We start from the raw sequence: 14,101 nt of genomic DNA, 5'->3' as shown, positions 1-14,101 counted from the left end.
ATGCTATGGTATATATTTGGCACGAAGACCAAGTCCATGGAGCACAGGGATTGATTGACAAGAAGGAAACACGGCTTTGTTATTCCATGTTTAGCCTGTGGTATTCTAAGAGCCTTTTGAGTTCTCTCTGCTACGCCTTGAATGCGGTTTCAGCTGCTTATAGAAAGATTCATATTGGTGAAACTTGTTACCTATCTGAACTAACGAATACATGATTAGACAAAACGTGTCAGGTCTGAGTACCTGTACATATACACGTTTTTAGACCAAGTGGGTGCTGGTATTACCACGCATGCGGCGCCTGCTGCTAATTGCCATCTAGGGCCATCAGCTCTGCCATGTCCTCATCGTCCATTTCATAGTCGCTGTCTGCGCGGGTAGCAGATTTTTTTTGTGCTGCCTGCGCATTCTGCCGCTCCTCGGCCTCGCGGCGTTCCTGGAGCTCCTTGATTTCGTCCTGGGCCTGTTGGGCCTGGTGAGCGCGGAGATCGGCCATGCTCCATGTGCTATGGCCCTCTTGGTCCTTGGCGCTGAAGGGCTGGGCCATTTTCCTGAGGAAGGTGCGGGCGGTGCTCACCGCGACATCTGTGCTAAGGTTAGTATCGACATCGTTGAGGGCGCTGTTGATCCATTTAGGCAGCTGAGCGCGCTTCTTTTGGAAGCGCCGGTCGGCGAGCACCATGAGCCCGTAGTCGTCTTTCCCACGCAGCACGCGGCCGAGACATTGGGCAGCGTGACGCATGGCATCGAATGAGAGAAAATCGTTTTCCCGAATGCGGTAAGTCTCCCGCAGGAACTCGAGTCGTGCCTTGAGGATACGCGACTCGGTGTACTGGAAAGGAACGCCAATGCAGAGCACTGTGCGTCCATACTGGTGGTCGAAATCGATACCTTCCGACACCTTACCACGCGCTACGCAGAGCATCACAGCACCACGACCGTTGCAGCAGGCAGTGCGGTACGTTTCAAGCGCCAGAGACGTCTCCTGGGCATCGGGCGTCTCTACCAGGATCAACTTGTACTTCCACACCTCGTCCAGAATGCCCATCCCCTGCCACATGCTGATGATGGACTCCATGTACAGATAAGAGGGGAAGAAGACAACCATGCCGTCAGGAGTAATTCGTGAGAGCTCTGTCAGTAAGTTTCCGTAGTTGCGCACTACGCTCGGCTCGTTGCGGACCTGGAAGCTTGTTGAGATCGAGGCTTGGTCGCTGCCACGCGTTACAATCATAGGGTAGAAAGACCGGCGGCCAAGCGTCATGGCGTAAGACTCTTGCACAACGGTAGGGAAATCTAGCATCTTGGGGTACATCTCCAAGGGCGAGATGGTCCCCGATGTGATAACAACCGAGCTAAATCGGTCAAAGACAGGCTTGATGGCGATGGCGGCATCCAGGCAGGTAAAGTGCAATACCGGATTCGGTACTTCAGCTGTGTCCGATTCGTAAGGCTCAAGAATCAGGAGGAACCCCTTTTCGTAGGTTGCTACAAGGGTTGCAAATGTGGCCACTTCTTGCAGGGGTTGATAGTCCTCAATATTCGTAAGCTCGAGCGTTCTTACTAGCGAGGTCAACCGTTCGGCACAGAATCGGAGAGGCTTCTTCTCGATAAATGTGTATTCTTTGAGGTGGGCTAGGAAGGATGGCGGAGTCTCGGAGATGACCTGCCGAACCTTCATTCGTGTCTAATCATGGTGTCAGTAAACGGACTCAAAGCTGGAGATGGTAGGGTAGCAACTGACCTTGAGGTATTCAATAAACCTCCTGAGGAAGGCAACAAAGTGCTCTGCTCTCCTAATGTTGCCGGGGATAGCTTCTGTGAGCAGATCGTCCGGAAGTGCTAGGTTATAAAATTAGCATCCTAGCAACTCAAGGCGCCATGAAGTGTACACTTACTTGGATTGGCCATAAAGGCATCTTCTTGGCGCCCCTCGTCGGCGCCCCGGAGCCCCTCGACGAGTTTCTCGTACTCGTCCTGCAACTTCTGCTGGTCCGAATCCCGCATTTCGCTGATCTTGGTCTCCAAGTTCTGCGCGCCTCGGGTGGCCCTCCGTAGCGAATCCTCGGTGATGTCTGTGCTGAGAGACTCGATGCAGACGTTGTCGATGTTGTGGGCCTCATCAAACACAACGATGCAGTCCTTGGAGAGATCCTTTGATACGCGCTCGGCAATCTTAGGATCGAGGAGATAATGATACGAGTAAATGATGACATTGCAAAATTGCATCTGGCGGCAGGGTGATTAGCGGCAAGTACCGGAATGGAATAGATTCTGGAGATGTGAGAAGAGGAGCCTTACCATCCGTCGAGCGGTAAAGTACGGGCACTGCTTGTTCTTCTCTCCGTATTGCAGCAGGTCGTCGAGCGTCCACACTCCATTTGGGACCAGGTTATGGGGCTCGAGCAGGTCAAGATTCTGCGTTCAACGTGTTAGCATTTACAATGTGAGCTGGAAAGGGGCTCAGCGGTCCACGGACGTCATGATAAATGCACAAGTCCACATCCTCTCCACGCTCCTTCTTCTCCTTTATGAAACCAGCCGTGAGGCTGCGACAGCGGGCGTCCACAACGCTGCCGCTCTTTTCCCGCTTAACCGACGGGTGCAGACATAGATTCTTTCGACTCGTGAGGCCGAGACCTCTGAATTCTTCTTCGCGCCCGAGCCGCTCTGTCCGAAACTTCATTAGGGACTTAAGCTCAACCAGCGCCTTTTCGATCTCAGACATTGTTCCTGTTAAGCTCAAGGTTAGATATCCGAGACACGATCGCAAAACGGCAATGGGGAGCATAGCATACTGGAGCAGTATATAAGCTTGCGGTGCGTCGGGTAATATTGCTGGTAGGCCACAATGAGAGATAGCAAGGTGACCGTCTTGCCGGTGCCCGAGGGCATTTCCAGCACGCAGTTGCCACCAGCATCGAGAGTCTCTGCAACGCAGTCAGTATGGCCGGGACAATACAAAGCGTCTCTCTGACGATGAGAGATGAGAGTACTCACTCTTCAGATCCACCATGTACCTGTGGCACAGCGTCTAAGTGTCAGTTTACAGTTCTCATTGCGCAGACAGACCGGGACTGGTAGAACGTACGCATATTGCTCTAAGAAAGTAAAACCCAGGTCAGCCACTACCGCGAAAAAGACGAGCCGGGGAACTGCTTACCTGGATAGATCCGGGGATACGGAAAGAGTACGGGTAAGTCACTATTTTCGACCACAGTCAGCGTTGAGCCATGCCACACGAGGTGCAGTGGGGACTCACTCGATATTGAACTCCATGATGGGCGATCTGGTGCTGGATGCCGCGGAAATACGCGCCAAATCCCCAATGCGGGCACGAGATTGGGGATGAGTCTTGAGAGGTCCCTTCCCCTTCTGGATCAAACGACGTCGGTTACTGAGGTGGAGATAAGACTTGGAGTCGCCCTGCCGGACTACTTCTAGTAATCGATTTCGTCGAACGTGCCTTCCGTCGTGTCTCAACCTAGCGCTTTCTAGTTTTTCCTCACTGGTTCGCGTGCCAAATGCACCCGTAGACTCGTATAGCCTGTCAAGTCCGTTCGATTATTTCATTCAGAGTTTATGGTCGTTTGCCCACCTCGAGGCAAGTCGACGACGTTCATCCCGAAGACAAATGTTCAAGTCACGTGAGCCCAGTGTCGCAGTTGCTGCAAATGTTGAGTCACCCACTTGGCCCGAGCTTTCGGTGAGCTTTGCCCGAGGGAAAGGTGAGCTCTTCCCAAAGCGGCCTACCATTACTGACTTAATTACTCAGGAAAGAAAAAAATATCCGCGTGGTGGCAATCCAATCTCATTTCTCGCTGCGCACCACTCGTCGAGTCGACGCCGACATCAGCCACCGCCGACCGATACCAGACCCAACGCCGATATGGAGCACTTACGCAATGCCAATGACACCCGACGCAGGCGATATTGCATTTTCATTTTCGCTCTATCCACTCTGGGATACTGCTCTCTAGTCTCTATCGCGTATGTCGGGGTCTGCATTTGGGGTTTCGAACCCCTTTTCGCCAGAATCAGAGAAATCAGCAAATTCAGGACCGTGAAATTTGATGCTTGGGCGACGTGCGAGCGTCGGTGCACTTATTGCACTTATCGGCACCGATGGCGGGCCTGCCAAGCTCCAGTGTTGTCGGCTGCTGGGGGGTTCGGGGCCGCAAGTGCCAACCCAAGCCACTTATGTCCGTCATTAGCGGTCAATCGCCGCTATTGCTGCCATCGTCAAGCCCCCGGGTCCGGGCGTCACACCCACGTGGAAAACTAGAGGCGATCACCGGTCTCTTCGGCCTTGGTACCTAACAGGACTAATTAGTCTGCAAGAGCCGCAAGTGCGTGCTGCCAGACCTAAGCACTTCCACCACACGCCCGCTTGCTGCCCACCAGCATTTCCACCCCCCCTCCCCTCTCCTCCTCTCCATCCTTCCCTTCCACGCCTCTAGGCTGCAAGTGATGTGAGAGTGGGATGTGGGTCTCCCCTGAAACGTAGCTGTTTTTGGCAACAAGAGAGCCAGGAGCCTGTCCATGGGGGGTTTTGACTGGCTGGCAGCGATCGGATGTTTCGAAACAGGCTGAGATGCAGCACAAGACAAGCACTGCGCCGCAGAGGGCGTGCTCATGGCTCAACTCTGATCCGTCGCCCGCCCAATGGCCTCGTATCGCCGCCGTCCGCCCGCATCGCCCGACCCTGGAATACCACGCTGAGGGCTTCTCTCCAAGGTGCTCACTTTGGGCGAACCGCAAGGACCTGGGAGCCTTCGGCCCTGAAATTGGCCAATCTGGCAAGGATCCTCTCAGCCTGACGCTGCCCGTCCGAGTTTCAAGTCGCTGCAATCGGCTGCAATCGGCGAGCCAAGGGCACACAGCTAGCTGCATCGAAGCCTTCCAGAACACGTCCCCGCCCGGAACTGTGCGGTCGAGGCAGGGGCGTGGCATACAGACAGCTGTCACAGGACTGCCCCTGGCTTGTTGGCCACCCCGCATATTAGCTGCCGGCTCCGATCTCATTTCTCAGCTCAATGAGAGGTGATGTAAGAGATAGGGAGAAGGAGCCGTATCCCTTATGTGCTACCGTGGGCAAATTTACCCAATATCTTGCCGTGCTTCCAGACAACCCTGTCCTGCGATGTCCACCCCGGCATCATATGCCATCGTGACTACTCTACAGTTCATGTCAGGGTTACGACGAGATTGGTCCACACTGGGGGACAGCCACATCTAAAATCCCCCGACGGGATTTTGCTGTTGGCCTCAGATGCTGAAACCGAGCAGCTGCTATCGTTGTGAGATGCGTGCTTTTTTTATTCTGTCACACATCGGAATTCTCTTCCCGCAGGTAGGCAGGCGCCAGGCACCAGCACGTGGAAGTTACCTCAGCTAAGCAACTTGATGTGTCTCCATCTGTCTTTCATAGGGTAGTATGCACGGAGTACGGGGAAGCCACCCACCACCCATTTTATCCCGTACAATGGTAGTGCGCGACCAAATGGCTCCTGTGGCCAACTTCTGGGCTGCCATGCAGGAGGAGCAGCAGCAATACACGACCTACAGCGTTGATTTGCACTGCCAGAAAACCTCGCTGCCCTAAGACATGGCTGCAGGTTGTTTCTGTTGTTTGGACAAGCCGATGCCGCTTGGTTCATTCGGGTTGGTTAGAAGGCTTAAGCCTCGTTGCCCAGCTTCAGCTCTGCTATTCGCGGCTCCAAATAATACCCACAGTTTGTTTCTGGCCGACAGGAACGACGTGCAGTTGACACTATACTAGTTCAAGGCAGCTGGCAAGCCGCCCGCAGCCCTAGTCAAAGGGGAAAAAACCCCCCGGGGCCGTTGGTAAGAATCCATCCAGTGTCCTTCCTTCCGCCCCGCTCACTCATGGGAGCCCACACCCTAAATCTGACTTCGCCACGTGAGGGATCGGAAAACGGGTTTCACTACCGAGTCCCGGGAGGTTGTGTCGGGTTGTGCTCCACAGTTTAGATCAGAGAACTCAGACAAGGTCTCGAACCTGGCGTCCGTCTGAACCCGCCAATCTCAGTGTGTGTTTTACGCATCGAGTTGTCGATGCTATTCAAGACATTCTCAAACCGAAGACTATGGAATTGGAACCTGCGTTGGGTTTTGGAAAGAGCTATCTGCTGCGCAGGTAGAGAGAAGGGCATGTTTTGGATTGATTGCGGTGGACAAAAATAGATTTTGAGTTTGACAATCTGGGGGCCTAATTCTTTGCTCACACGCTGATGCCGAACTGGGGAAGGCTCGGCAACTCGAGGTCCATCACAGTGACATTCCAGCCAGAAGCAGCCACCAGCACAGCAGCAGCTGCTGCTGCTGCAGCCAACCAGCCTTGCTCTATGGTTGGAGTCCGTGGTGGGAAGTTGGTAATCACTTGGCATTGTCAGGCATCTTTGGTGCGAGAGTTGCGATCTGCTCTGCTCTGCTTGACTTCCATACTCTGGAGCTGGAGCTGGAGCTGGAGTGGTATGTGGGCAAGTGGGGTTCAGTGTGCAGCAGAGCAGCGTAGCAACAGCAGCCTGCATGCTTCATCTCTCGGAAACAAACCAACTACACATTCGAAGAGTCTCCCAACACAGTACCGAATACGGACGGTTGCGTGCCGAATCCAACTCCAACTCGAGACCCCGAATCTAGACTCCAGCCCCCCGTTCCAACCTCGAACGAACAAAACACAACAAGGGGAAATAGACGCGTGTGTTTTGACAGGAAAGGTGTGAGGCTAGACGAGGAACAGAACAGGAAAAAAGACTCAATAAACGCACAACCGAGCCCGACTGTCTCGGCTCGCACTCGCACAAAAGCTACACAACCAACATGATATTGCGCGCTAGTGGATCAATTAATCGCTTGGCGCGCGCTTGGGCGCGTACTGTGTGCACTAACACGCTCGGTCCATCGTGTTCCGGATTGGGATTTCCCGCGGGTTTGAGGTTTTTGGCGGGTCCCCCCTTGCTCGCATTCTCGTTCCGCTGGTGGTGGTTGTGGTGGTACCACTGCAAAAGCAAGCGTCCGATGTTGGTTCACCCTCGGAACGAGGTTTCAGGCACGCCACTGCAACTCTCAGCTCTTTTTTGCTGCTGTTCCATTGTGTTTCCCGCGTGTGAAGGAATGACTAAGACGAGTCGGGAAATAGCCGACGTGTCCCCGCACGATAGACGCCTTCCAATCAGAGGCCGAGATATTTTTGGATACAGACATTAGACGAGGGGAGGAAGGATGCGGGACCCCACCAACAAGCTTCAACAGGCCCTGGGAAACACTTGGATGCAAGTCAAGGCAAGCAACCAGCTGCACCACACGCCCCAACGAACCACCACCCCACACACACTCCCACACCAACAATTGCACACAGCTCTCCGAAATCTCCCCTCTTTCGTTCGGGCTGGCTTGGCTGGCCCGCTCTTTTGCTCCAAATCGGCGGTCTCACTAACAATTTGTTCCGTTTCGACTCGATGCGCGGACTCTACTGGGAACGCTAATCAGCGAATCCCCCCCCCCTCTCCCCTCCCCTGCCCTCCCCTCGTCTGTCCCCCCGCCCGCCGATTTGCCACTACGTAGGTACCCTAGTAGGGCAGACGAGTCGGCGTTTCTTCATCGGCGTCATCATACCACATCACGTCATTTTCTCTCTATGTCCGTCTATCTATCTGTCTCGCTAGGTAGGACACACACAAGCCCCCCAGTCCCAGTCCACTGTAACAAAACGAAAAACATCCTCGCGTTCCGTCTTTACCCTTCCCCCCACCCCTGACACTTCCTTCACCTAAGGTAAAGAAGGCTACTGCAGGGCCAAAGGGAAACGAAAGCGGGGTCTTTTCTCTCTCTATTATTTTATTATTATTTTATCTATATTATTATTTTTTCTTTCTTTCAAGGTAGAGCTTCCATCCACCCTCGGCTTCCTCTCCCGGGCGGCTGTTTCATAAACCGAAAAGTGGGATTTTCGTTTCCCTTGCTCTGCTTCTGCTTCAATACTTGCTTGCTGTTCCATCCGTCCAATCCTTGCCTGTCGATCGCTTGTTTTGCGCGTCTTTCTTGCCCGCTTGTGTCGCTTGATGTCGCTTGTTCTTGCCGCTCGCTTGTGTCGCTTCTTCCTCTTGGTGTTTCTTCTCTTGCCACTTGGCCCATGACAACCCTACCCTTACCACACGCTACACATCCCAACTCACCGTGCCGTGGTGTGGGTTGTGTATGTATTATGTATGAGTGAGTGTGCAGAACGCCAGGGATAAGAGAGAGATAGGTGAAAGGGAAATAAGCCCGAACAACTAGCTTTAGTTGACTGATACTATGCCGAATAATTATGGTTTTGTTCGTTATCTGTCTGGCCGACCGCCGGCCGTCTTGCTCTTGCTATGTCAGAGCAACACATGGCTAAGTAAGCAAAAGCAATGTATGTGAGATTTTGGGCAAGTGATGATGACTGGTGGTCAGTCTTTGCATGCCGTGTAATCCACCACCACCACCCATCATCACCCATCTCTTTATCTCCTCTCTCTCTCCAACAAGGTCCAAAAGGAGACGAGTCGACACCCACACTGAATCCGAATCGAGAAGGACTGCTTCATCTAGGACTGTGTTGTTTTGCTTTTGCATAAGAGATTAGATCGGGACATTTTTTATTCTGTCTTCTTCTTTTCTTCAGGGGGTGTATGTTTAATGTTTATTTTATTTTTATTTTTATTTTCATTTTCGCTTTCGTAGTGTTTTTCTAATCTTGCTTTCCTGTTCTCCTCTTCTGGCTCGTGCGTGCGGCCTCATCAGGAACCACCAAGAGGAAAGGAAGGAACACACGATGGATCAGCAATTTGGAGTATGGGCCGAGAATAAACACCCCCCCCTACCACGTTAATGGCGAGAAACACAAAAAAAAAGGAAGATTGACACAAATCTCCCCCTTAAACAGTGCTTCTAGGAATTTCTTGGGGGCCACATCCAGACCCTCATTCCCCTATCCTGTGTCTGTGCTGCGTGTACTGTATGCCGGGGAAGAGGGTGGTGGCAGGTGGTGGGTGTGGGAAAATGGAGAGGGTACCTTGGATTGATGCAGTCACCATGGAGAAAACCACATCACCAGCCAACCCGTGATAATGATTCTGGACAATTAGCGGTGGAAAGCCTCACTCAATCGTAGGCTCACCAGCTGGGTCAGTGCAGTGCAGTGCAGTGCAGTGCAGTGCTCCAGGGCGATAATGGCATGGACGAGCAATTTGGTGGCAGCGATATCTGACGAGGTAAAGCCAGGCATGGGACTTTTTTCTCACACCCACTCCTCAACCTCACACACCCTCCCCCTCCCGGGTCCCTTTGTGTCTTGTTCCCAGCCGTATGGCTACGAGGGCACGCAATAGAAGCGGGAGATGATGGTGGGGCTGATGGCGTAAGGTAGGTTGTTGAATACTAAGTGCTGCACATCGCACGGGAGAGAAGGCTAGGCAAGGTACTAGTTTCTAGCATATATCACATTTTGGCGCTGCGTTTCCTGCTCTTTTTCCAGATCGCCACGGTGGGAAAAAAGTGACTGAAATCCTTCCGCTGCAACCCTTCCCGAGCTGCTGTTTCCCTTGCCCTGCCCTTTGGACGGGACGAAGGCTGTACTGGAGCAAAAAAGAAAGTACCCGCGCTACTGCCCGTGGGTCCCCACCTGCGCCATGGCTAGGCCCCTTGTCTACCGGCCGGTGGATCGCGCGAGGTGTGGTGGGCGAGAGCACTCTCTCCAGTCTCCCATGAGTTGGCCCTGAAAGCACGTTATTCATAGTCGAAGGATTTAAGGTGCCGAGGCGCAGCAAGGTACCAGATATAATCGGCCGAGCGCCCTTCAGGTACGCGAACCTGGGTGAATTCATGGCATTTGCATTGTCTTTGCGCACGGCCAGAATGGAAGGCGCCCGGAAAAAGAAGAAGCTTCTTAATCTTGGAGGCATTGGAGGGAACGCTCGGTCGATCCATACGTTGTTTGGGATCGACAATACATTTGGTTGGACTGCCCAAATTGTCAAGGCACCCCGCTCTCAGACACTCACCTCTCCCAGGACCCGGGGTCTTGTCTCGTCCACCACCAGGGCAGCAGCACCAGCAGCGCAGCACGTTCATTTCGCCGGACCGTCTGTGGGTGTGGCGTGTTGCCGTGGTCAAAGAGTTGCAGTGTGTGTGGGTGCTGCGTAGGTTCGTTCCTGAACCAGGCGCAGCAGCAACTTGGCTATACTCCGTGTGGCAGTTAATTAGCTTGTCTCTTTCAGTAGTGTCGCATCAACGTTAGCTAAGGTGCCCTGGGGTCGTAGTGCAATACCTTAGCAGTGGCTAGGAAACTAGAAACAAGCGCGGGATTAGGCGCCTAATCCATGCACGGGCTTTTAGCTCAGGTCCAGTAGTGAATTGCCGCGGGACCGATTTGCTTTTCGACTTCCGGTTCTATTTCGTTTTCGCGCAGAGCCTGGGGGCTGGGCCATCGCCGCCGCCGCCGCCTGCTGGCTGCACAGAAACCGGGGAAGCGGGGCGGGCTTGGCTCGATCTGCTCGACTTAGCAGTGCTCGCCTTTGCTGTGCGCCCGAGCCCCGAGAACGTAACGACGGGACTGCTCGGGACACGTCACGTAGGGAAGTGAAGTTTTGCTGCTACCCTCATCCAAGTGAAAGAGAGAAAGGTTGAAGCAATAAACCACATAGCATGACATCTAGTTTCACCGTCACACCGGCGCGTCTTGCATCCATTAGGTTACCTATCTCCAGAATTTCCTGCATCTCCCCCGCAGGGTTGGAAAGTTTGGGCTTAGTGTCGGGGAGTTCTCCAGGGTTGCGGTAGATGGAAAACGCACTGGCCATCACCGAGCCTAACACCTGACCCCACCGATTCGGAGATTCGGGCCCCTGCGATTTGAGCTCGCTCCCGGAAGGCACAGGTGGCCGGCCGATAACGGGAACATCCGATACCTTCGCCGCCCGATCGCTGTTCTCCCTCGCCTTCCCCCGGCGCGGCGATAGCATCATCAGCTTCTGCAACGACTGTAACGGCGGCACTGCAACCACGTGCAGGGGCATGCCAAATGGAAGTTAGCATTATTGCCCTTAGCATTGCACTTTAGACGAGGTCCTACCCGGCCCTGCGTAGCAATGACACCTGTGACAGGATCAAAGGTATCTGAAGCGATTAACTGTGGTAAATTAGCAGCAGCAAGTAAAGCAACAAGTAAAGCAGCAAGTAAAGCAACAAGGGTCGTTTCAATCACGCGGGATGCCCAAAGACACCTGCCCTTTCCTGCTGCCCGGCCCTGTAAGCTGCCAGCATGTATGGGTTTTGCTTGGATGGAGAGACATACCCGTACCTCAGTTTCCGCAGTCGTGGGGATGCTTACGATTGGTAGATAGCTTCCGTCGTCCCGTGGGAGGTGGCCATCTGGGAAAGACGGAAGCCGGATTTTCTTCCTTGTCGTCGTCCCTCAACGTCGTCGTTTCGTTTTTGGCTTGGCAAACGAGGCTTGGACACAATAGGCGGGAATCCTTGAGACGCAGTCCAAATGTTTCATGATGAGTTTTCCCTGCAAGCCGATTTGGGCCCATTTTTGGAACCTGCTGGGTGGCCAGGGGGTGGGCCACCCATTGTAGGGGCCTGTGGGAGTCCGCTAGGCAGTGGAAAATAGAAGAAGTGGGCAAGACGAGACAAGACAGAAAAAAGCCTCCGAATTCCTTCGACACTCTACTCCGTACTCGGCAGTCTCTAACATTGCGCAGATTCGTGTTCGGGAACTCCCACCTGAACTCTCGAGTGCCCCACGTCCAAACGGGTCCAAATTAAGCTCCCACGAGGTCTTGGCGCGCCCTTATGTTGTTGCTGAACTGCCTCGCCTCGCCCGCCTCGCCTCGTGATAACTTTGTCTCTCTTTTATCGCATGTGCCGCACGAGATCGTCGCTGTTTCATGTTTATCTTTTTTACATGTTGCTGCGACTGGACTGGCCCGTATGGATGTGCAGCAACAGTTGCTCTCAGCCTCCAGGAACTGTCCCTGGTGAGGTGATCTGGATGAAGGGACCCCTCCCTCCAACTCTCACTCCATTGCAACTGCCCTGCTCTCCCCGGCATCGTACTCCGTACTCCGCAGTGTTGGACCGTGACGCTAGCAATCCCATCCAGGGCAGTTCTTTCCCCACGTCGCCACTTGCTGATGCCGGCTGGGCTCTCTCATTTCACAGTTGCACTTCTTTTTCTTCACACACACACACACACACACACACACACACACACACAAAGTCGTCTGGTGCCCCGCTTTATCGGTTGGCCAAGACATGGATTGATGACGGCAACTAAGAAAACGCCGATCAGAATTGCAAATCCCGTTCCCAGGCCAAGGTCACCTCGTTCCCTGCGACGGAGGGGTTTCCCTGTACCATCTCCCACGTCCAACACGAAGTAATTTGAAAGACGTCGGCGAGTTTCCCCCCCGCTGGCTAGGCCTGGGAGGTGAGCAAGAACCTGCCTGCATGAGCGATTGGCTGCACTGTCCGCTGTGCATCCCGTCCGCTGTTGGCAGCAAGCGATAATCAGGTCAGACGGAGCCTTAGAGAGGGTGTCCTTGGACCCCAAGCTTGCCTCATCAGCATACTTCGTACATACGCTGGAGTAAGAACCGCCTGGTCAACCCGAGGTGGTATGAAGCGAGCAGGTCGCCGGACAGAGACAACCTCCCATATCTCGACCCCATACAGAATGCTCGTACTGACTTGCAAAGTGATTATTGTCACTTTCACAAGACAAGACGCGGCTTTTGGCGCATAATTCTTAATAGCGCCTATGCCTCTCTCTGCAGTGTATTTCTCTCATTCCTCTTCCCATTTCCTCGACGTTATGTAAGGTAGTCCGATTCTGAACCCGAAATGCGAGCTTATTTGCGTCCCAGAGCGGACGGTTGTTCGCGCGGCTTTCAGTTGGGAGAAAAGGCCCTTCGGACTCATGGCCGAAGGTGTGTGGTGCGGTGGGTGCGGTGTAGATTTGCTCCGAGATATCTGTTTTCGGAGTGGATTTCACTTCTCAGCACTTATTAGAAGACAAAATCGCACTCGCTTGGCTGGGTAACCCTCAAGCAGGCAGCGGCTTATCCGTCGGTAGCCCAGACCAGTGATGATTGCAATGGAACCCTTCTCTGTATCTTGGTATGCAGATTGGCAGCACACGGCGAGCCTTTCGGTGCCCCGTATTGGATTGCTCGTAAGATGACGCAGGTTAGTACGACCTAAAACTGAGAGAGACCACAGCAGCAAAGGCTCTCGCCTTGCTTGCCTGCAGGTGCCTAGAAGCACTGGCACCTCAGTCATCGCCATCGTCGAAGCAACTGGCCCAAGTTGGTTTCCCGTGTCTGGCCAGTCCTCGCTTGTCTCGACGCAGAGTTCGGCGCACTGGAGCATAATTGGAGAAAGATAGCGACATTGCTTCTCTCCGAAGGTCTCATGTATGTCATGACGGGTCAATTTGATGAAGTCTGGCACATTTCTCCATCCCACGTCGATGATCGTAAAACGGGAGGAATCTACCCCACGGGCCGCGTTTCCAGCTGGCCGGCCGCTATAGTCTTAAGTTTAGTGGCAGGCTCTAGACGTGCCCTAGCGGCCGCGGCGCCATCCGTAGGGCACACCTCACACTTGCGTGATCACCGTCGCGGGTCGGCATCGCGTGGCGAGCGAACGGTGGTGCCTGAGGTTATTTTCTTAGTGAAAAGGCTCCCCGCCATGCCCTGGGCTGGGCTGGCCTGACTGGTTGGCTGGCTGCTGCTGGCTGGTAAGAACCGTCAAGCGGGCCAGATAGGAAAGCAACACCCTGGCCTGGTCCGTCAGGCGGTTCCCCCGTTGATGCCGTGCTAGCTATCTATTGATACTGATGATTTGTAGTGCGCATGCAGCCGGCGGAAACGCCTTGGCCAAATGAAGTGCCCTCCCTAAGGAAGCATGGAAAATGGAAAAGTGTGCCGTGACATGTTCAATGCGAGGTCGACGTCGCATTCTATGCAGCACCTTATTTCCCCTGCTGTGCGTCGTGTCGTCCGCCATGTAGGCGTCACGCACATACTCACACGGGCCCGAT

The 14,101-nt window shown here is 53.8% G+C and overlaps 5 protein-coding genes across 5 annotated transcripts; 1 reads left to right on the top strand and 4 right to left on the bottom strand.

The window, feature by feature from the left end:
• Positions 1 to 307: 307 nt before the first annotated feature.
• On the bottom strand, positions 308 to 3,279 carry B0T26DRAFT_756115 (uncharacterized protein; the record flags this gene model as incomplete). Its single annotated transcript, XM_060446045.1, has 10 exons — positions 308 to 1,687; positions 1,745 to 1,842; positions 1,899 to 2,229; positions 2,302 to 2,418; positions 2,480 to 2,733; positions 2,799 to 2,930; positions 3,001 to 3,020; positions 3,092 to 3,101; positions 3,164 to 3,204; positions 3,263 to 3,279. 10 exons carry the CDS (start codon positions 3,277 to 3,279, stop codon positions 308 to 310), a joined length of 2,400 nt encoding a protein of 799 aa, XP_060291731.1.
• An 85-nt stretch (positions 3,280 to 3,364) lies between these two features.
• B0T26DRAFT_464895 (uncharacterized protein) lies at positions 3,365 to 4,325 on the top strand. The gene has a single exon (XM_060435177.1). It carries the CDS (start codon positions 3,635 to 3,637, stop codon positions 4,283 to 4,285), a length of 651 nt encoding a protein of 216 aa, XP_060291730.1. The 5' UTR covers positions 3,365 to 3,634; the 3' UTR covers positions 4,286 to 4,325.
• Positions 4,326 to 5,316, bottom strand: B0T26DRAFT_464879 (uncharacterized protein). Its single transcript, XM_060435176.1, has one exon. It carries the CDS (start codon positions 5,023 to 5,025, stop codon positions 4,366 to 4,368), a length of 660 nt encoding a protein of 219 aa, XP_060291729.1. The 5' UTR covers positions 5,026 to 5,316; the 3' UTR covers positions 4,326 to 4,365.
• Positions 5,317 to 5,825: 509 nt separating this feature from the next.
• Positions 5,826 to 6,913, bottom strand: B0T26DRAFT_464870 (uncharacterized protein). Its single transcript, XM_060435175.1, has one exon. It carries the CDS (start codon positions 6,552 to 6,554, stop codon positions 5,991 to 5,993), a length of 564 nt encoding a protein of 187 aa, XP_060291728.1. The 5' UTR covers positions 6,555 to 6,913; the 3' UTR covers positions 5,826 to 5,990.
• Positions 6,914 to 9,746: 2,833 nt separating this feature from the next.
• On the bottom strand, positions 9,747 to 10,286 carry B0T26DRAFT_727445 (uncharacterized protein). The gene has a single exon (XM_060442856.1). The coding sequence runs from the start codon at positions 10,123 to 10,125 to the stop codon at positions 9,781 to 9,783; it is 345 nt and encodes a 114-aa protein (XP_060291727.1). The 5' UTR covers positions 10,126 to 10,286; the 3' UTR covers positions 9,747 to 9,780.
• Between the last annotated feature and the right edge of the window lie 3,815 nt (positions 10,287 to 14,101).

This window comes from Lasiosphaeria miniovina, assembly GCF_030549165.1.
Source record: "Lasiosphaeria miniovina strain SMH2392-1A chromosome Unknown B0T26scaffold_7, whole genome shotgun sequence".
In the NCBI taxonomy this organism is placed as follows: domain Eukaryota; kingdom Fungi; phylum Ascomycota; class Sordariomycetes; order Sordariales; family Lasiosphaeriaceae; genus Lasiosphaeria; species Lasiosphaeria miniovina.
The sequence above is the reverse complement of the archived record's forward strand: the minus strand, read 5'-3'. Positions and strand labels throughout refer to the sequence as shown.

Coding starts and splice junctions, on each gene's coding strand:
- B0T26DRAFT_464895 (XM_060435177.1), top strand. CDS start 3,635: ATGTTCAAGTCACGTGAGCCCAGTGTCGCAGTTGCTGCAAATGTTGAG.
- B0T26DRAFT_464870 (XM_060435175.1), bottom strand. CDS start 6,554: ATGCAGGCTGCTGTTGCTACGCTGCTCTGCTGCACACTGAACCCCACT.
- B0T26DRAFT_464879 (XM_060435176.1), bottom strand. CDS start 5,025: ATGAGATCGGAGCCGGCAGCTAATATGCGGGGTGGCCAACAAGCCAGG.
- B0T26DRAFT_727445 (XM_060442856.1), bottom strand. CDS start 10,125: ATGAACGTGCTGCGCTGCTGGTGCTGCTGCCCTGGTGGTGGACGAGAC.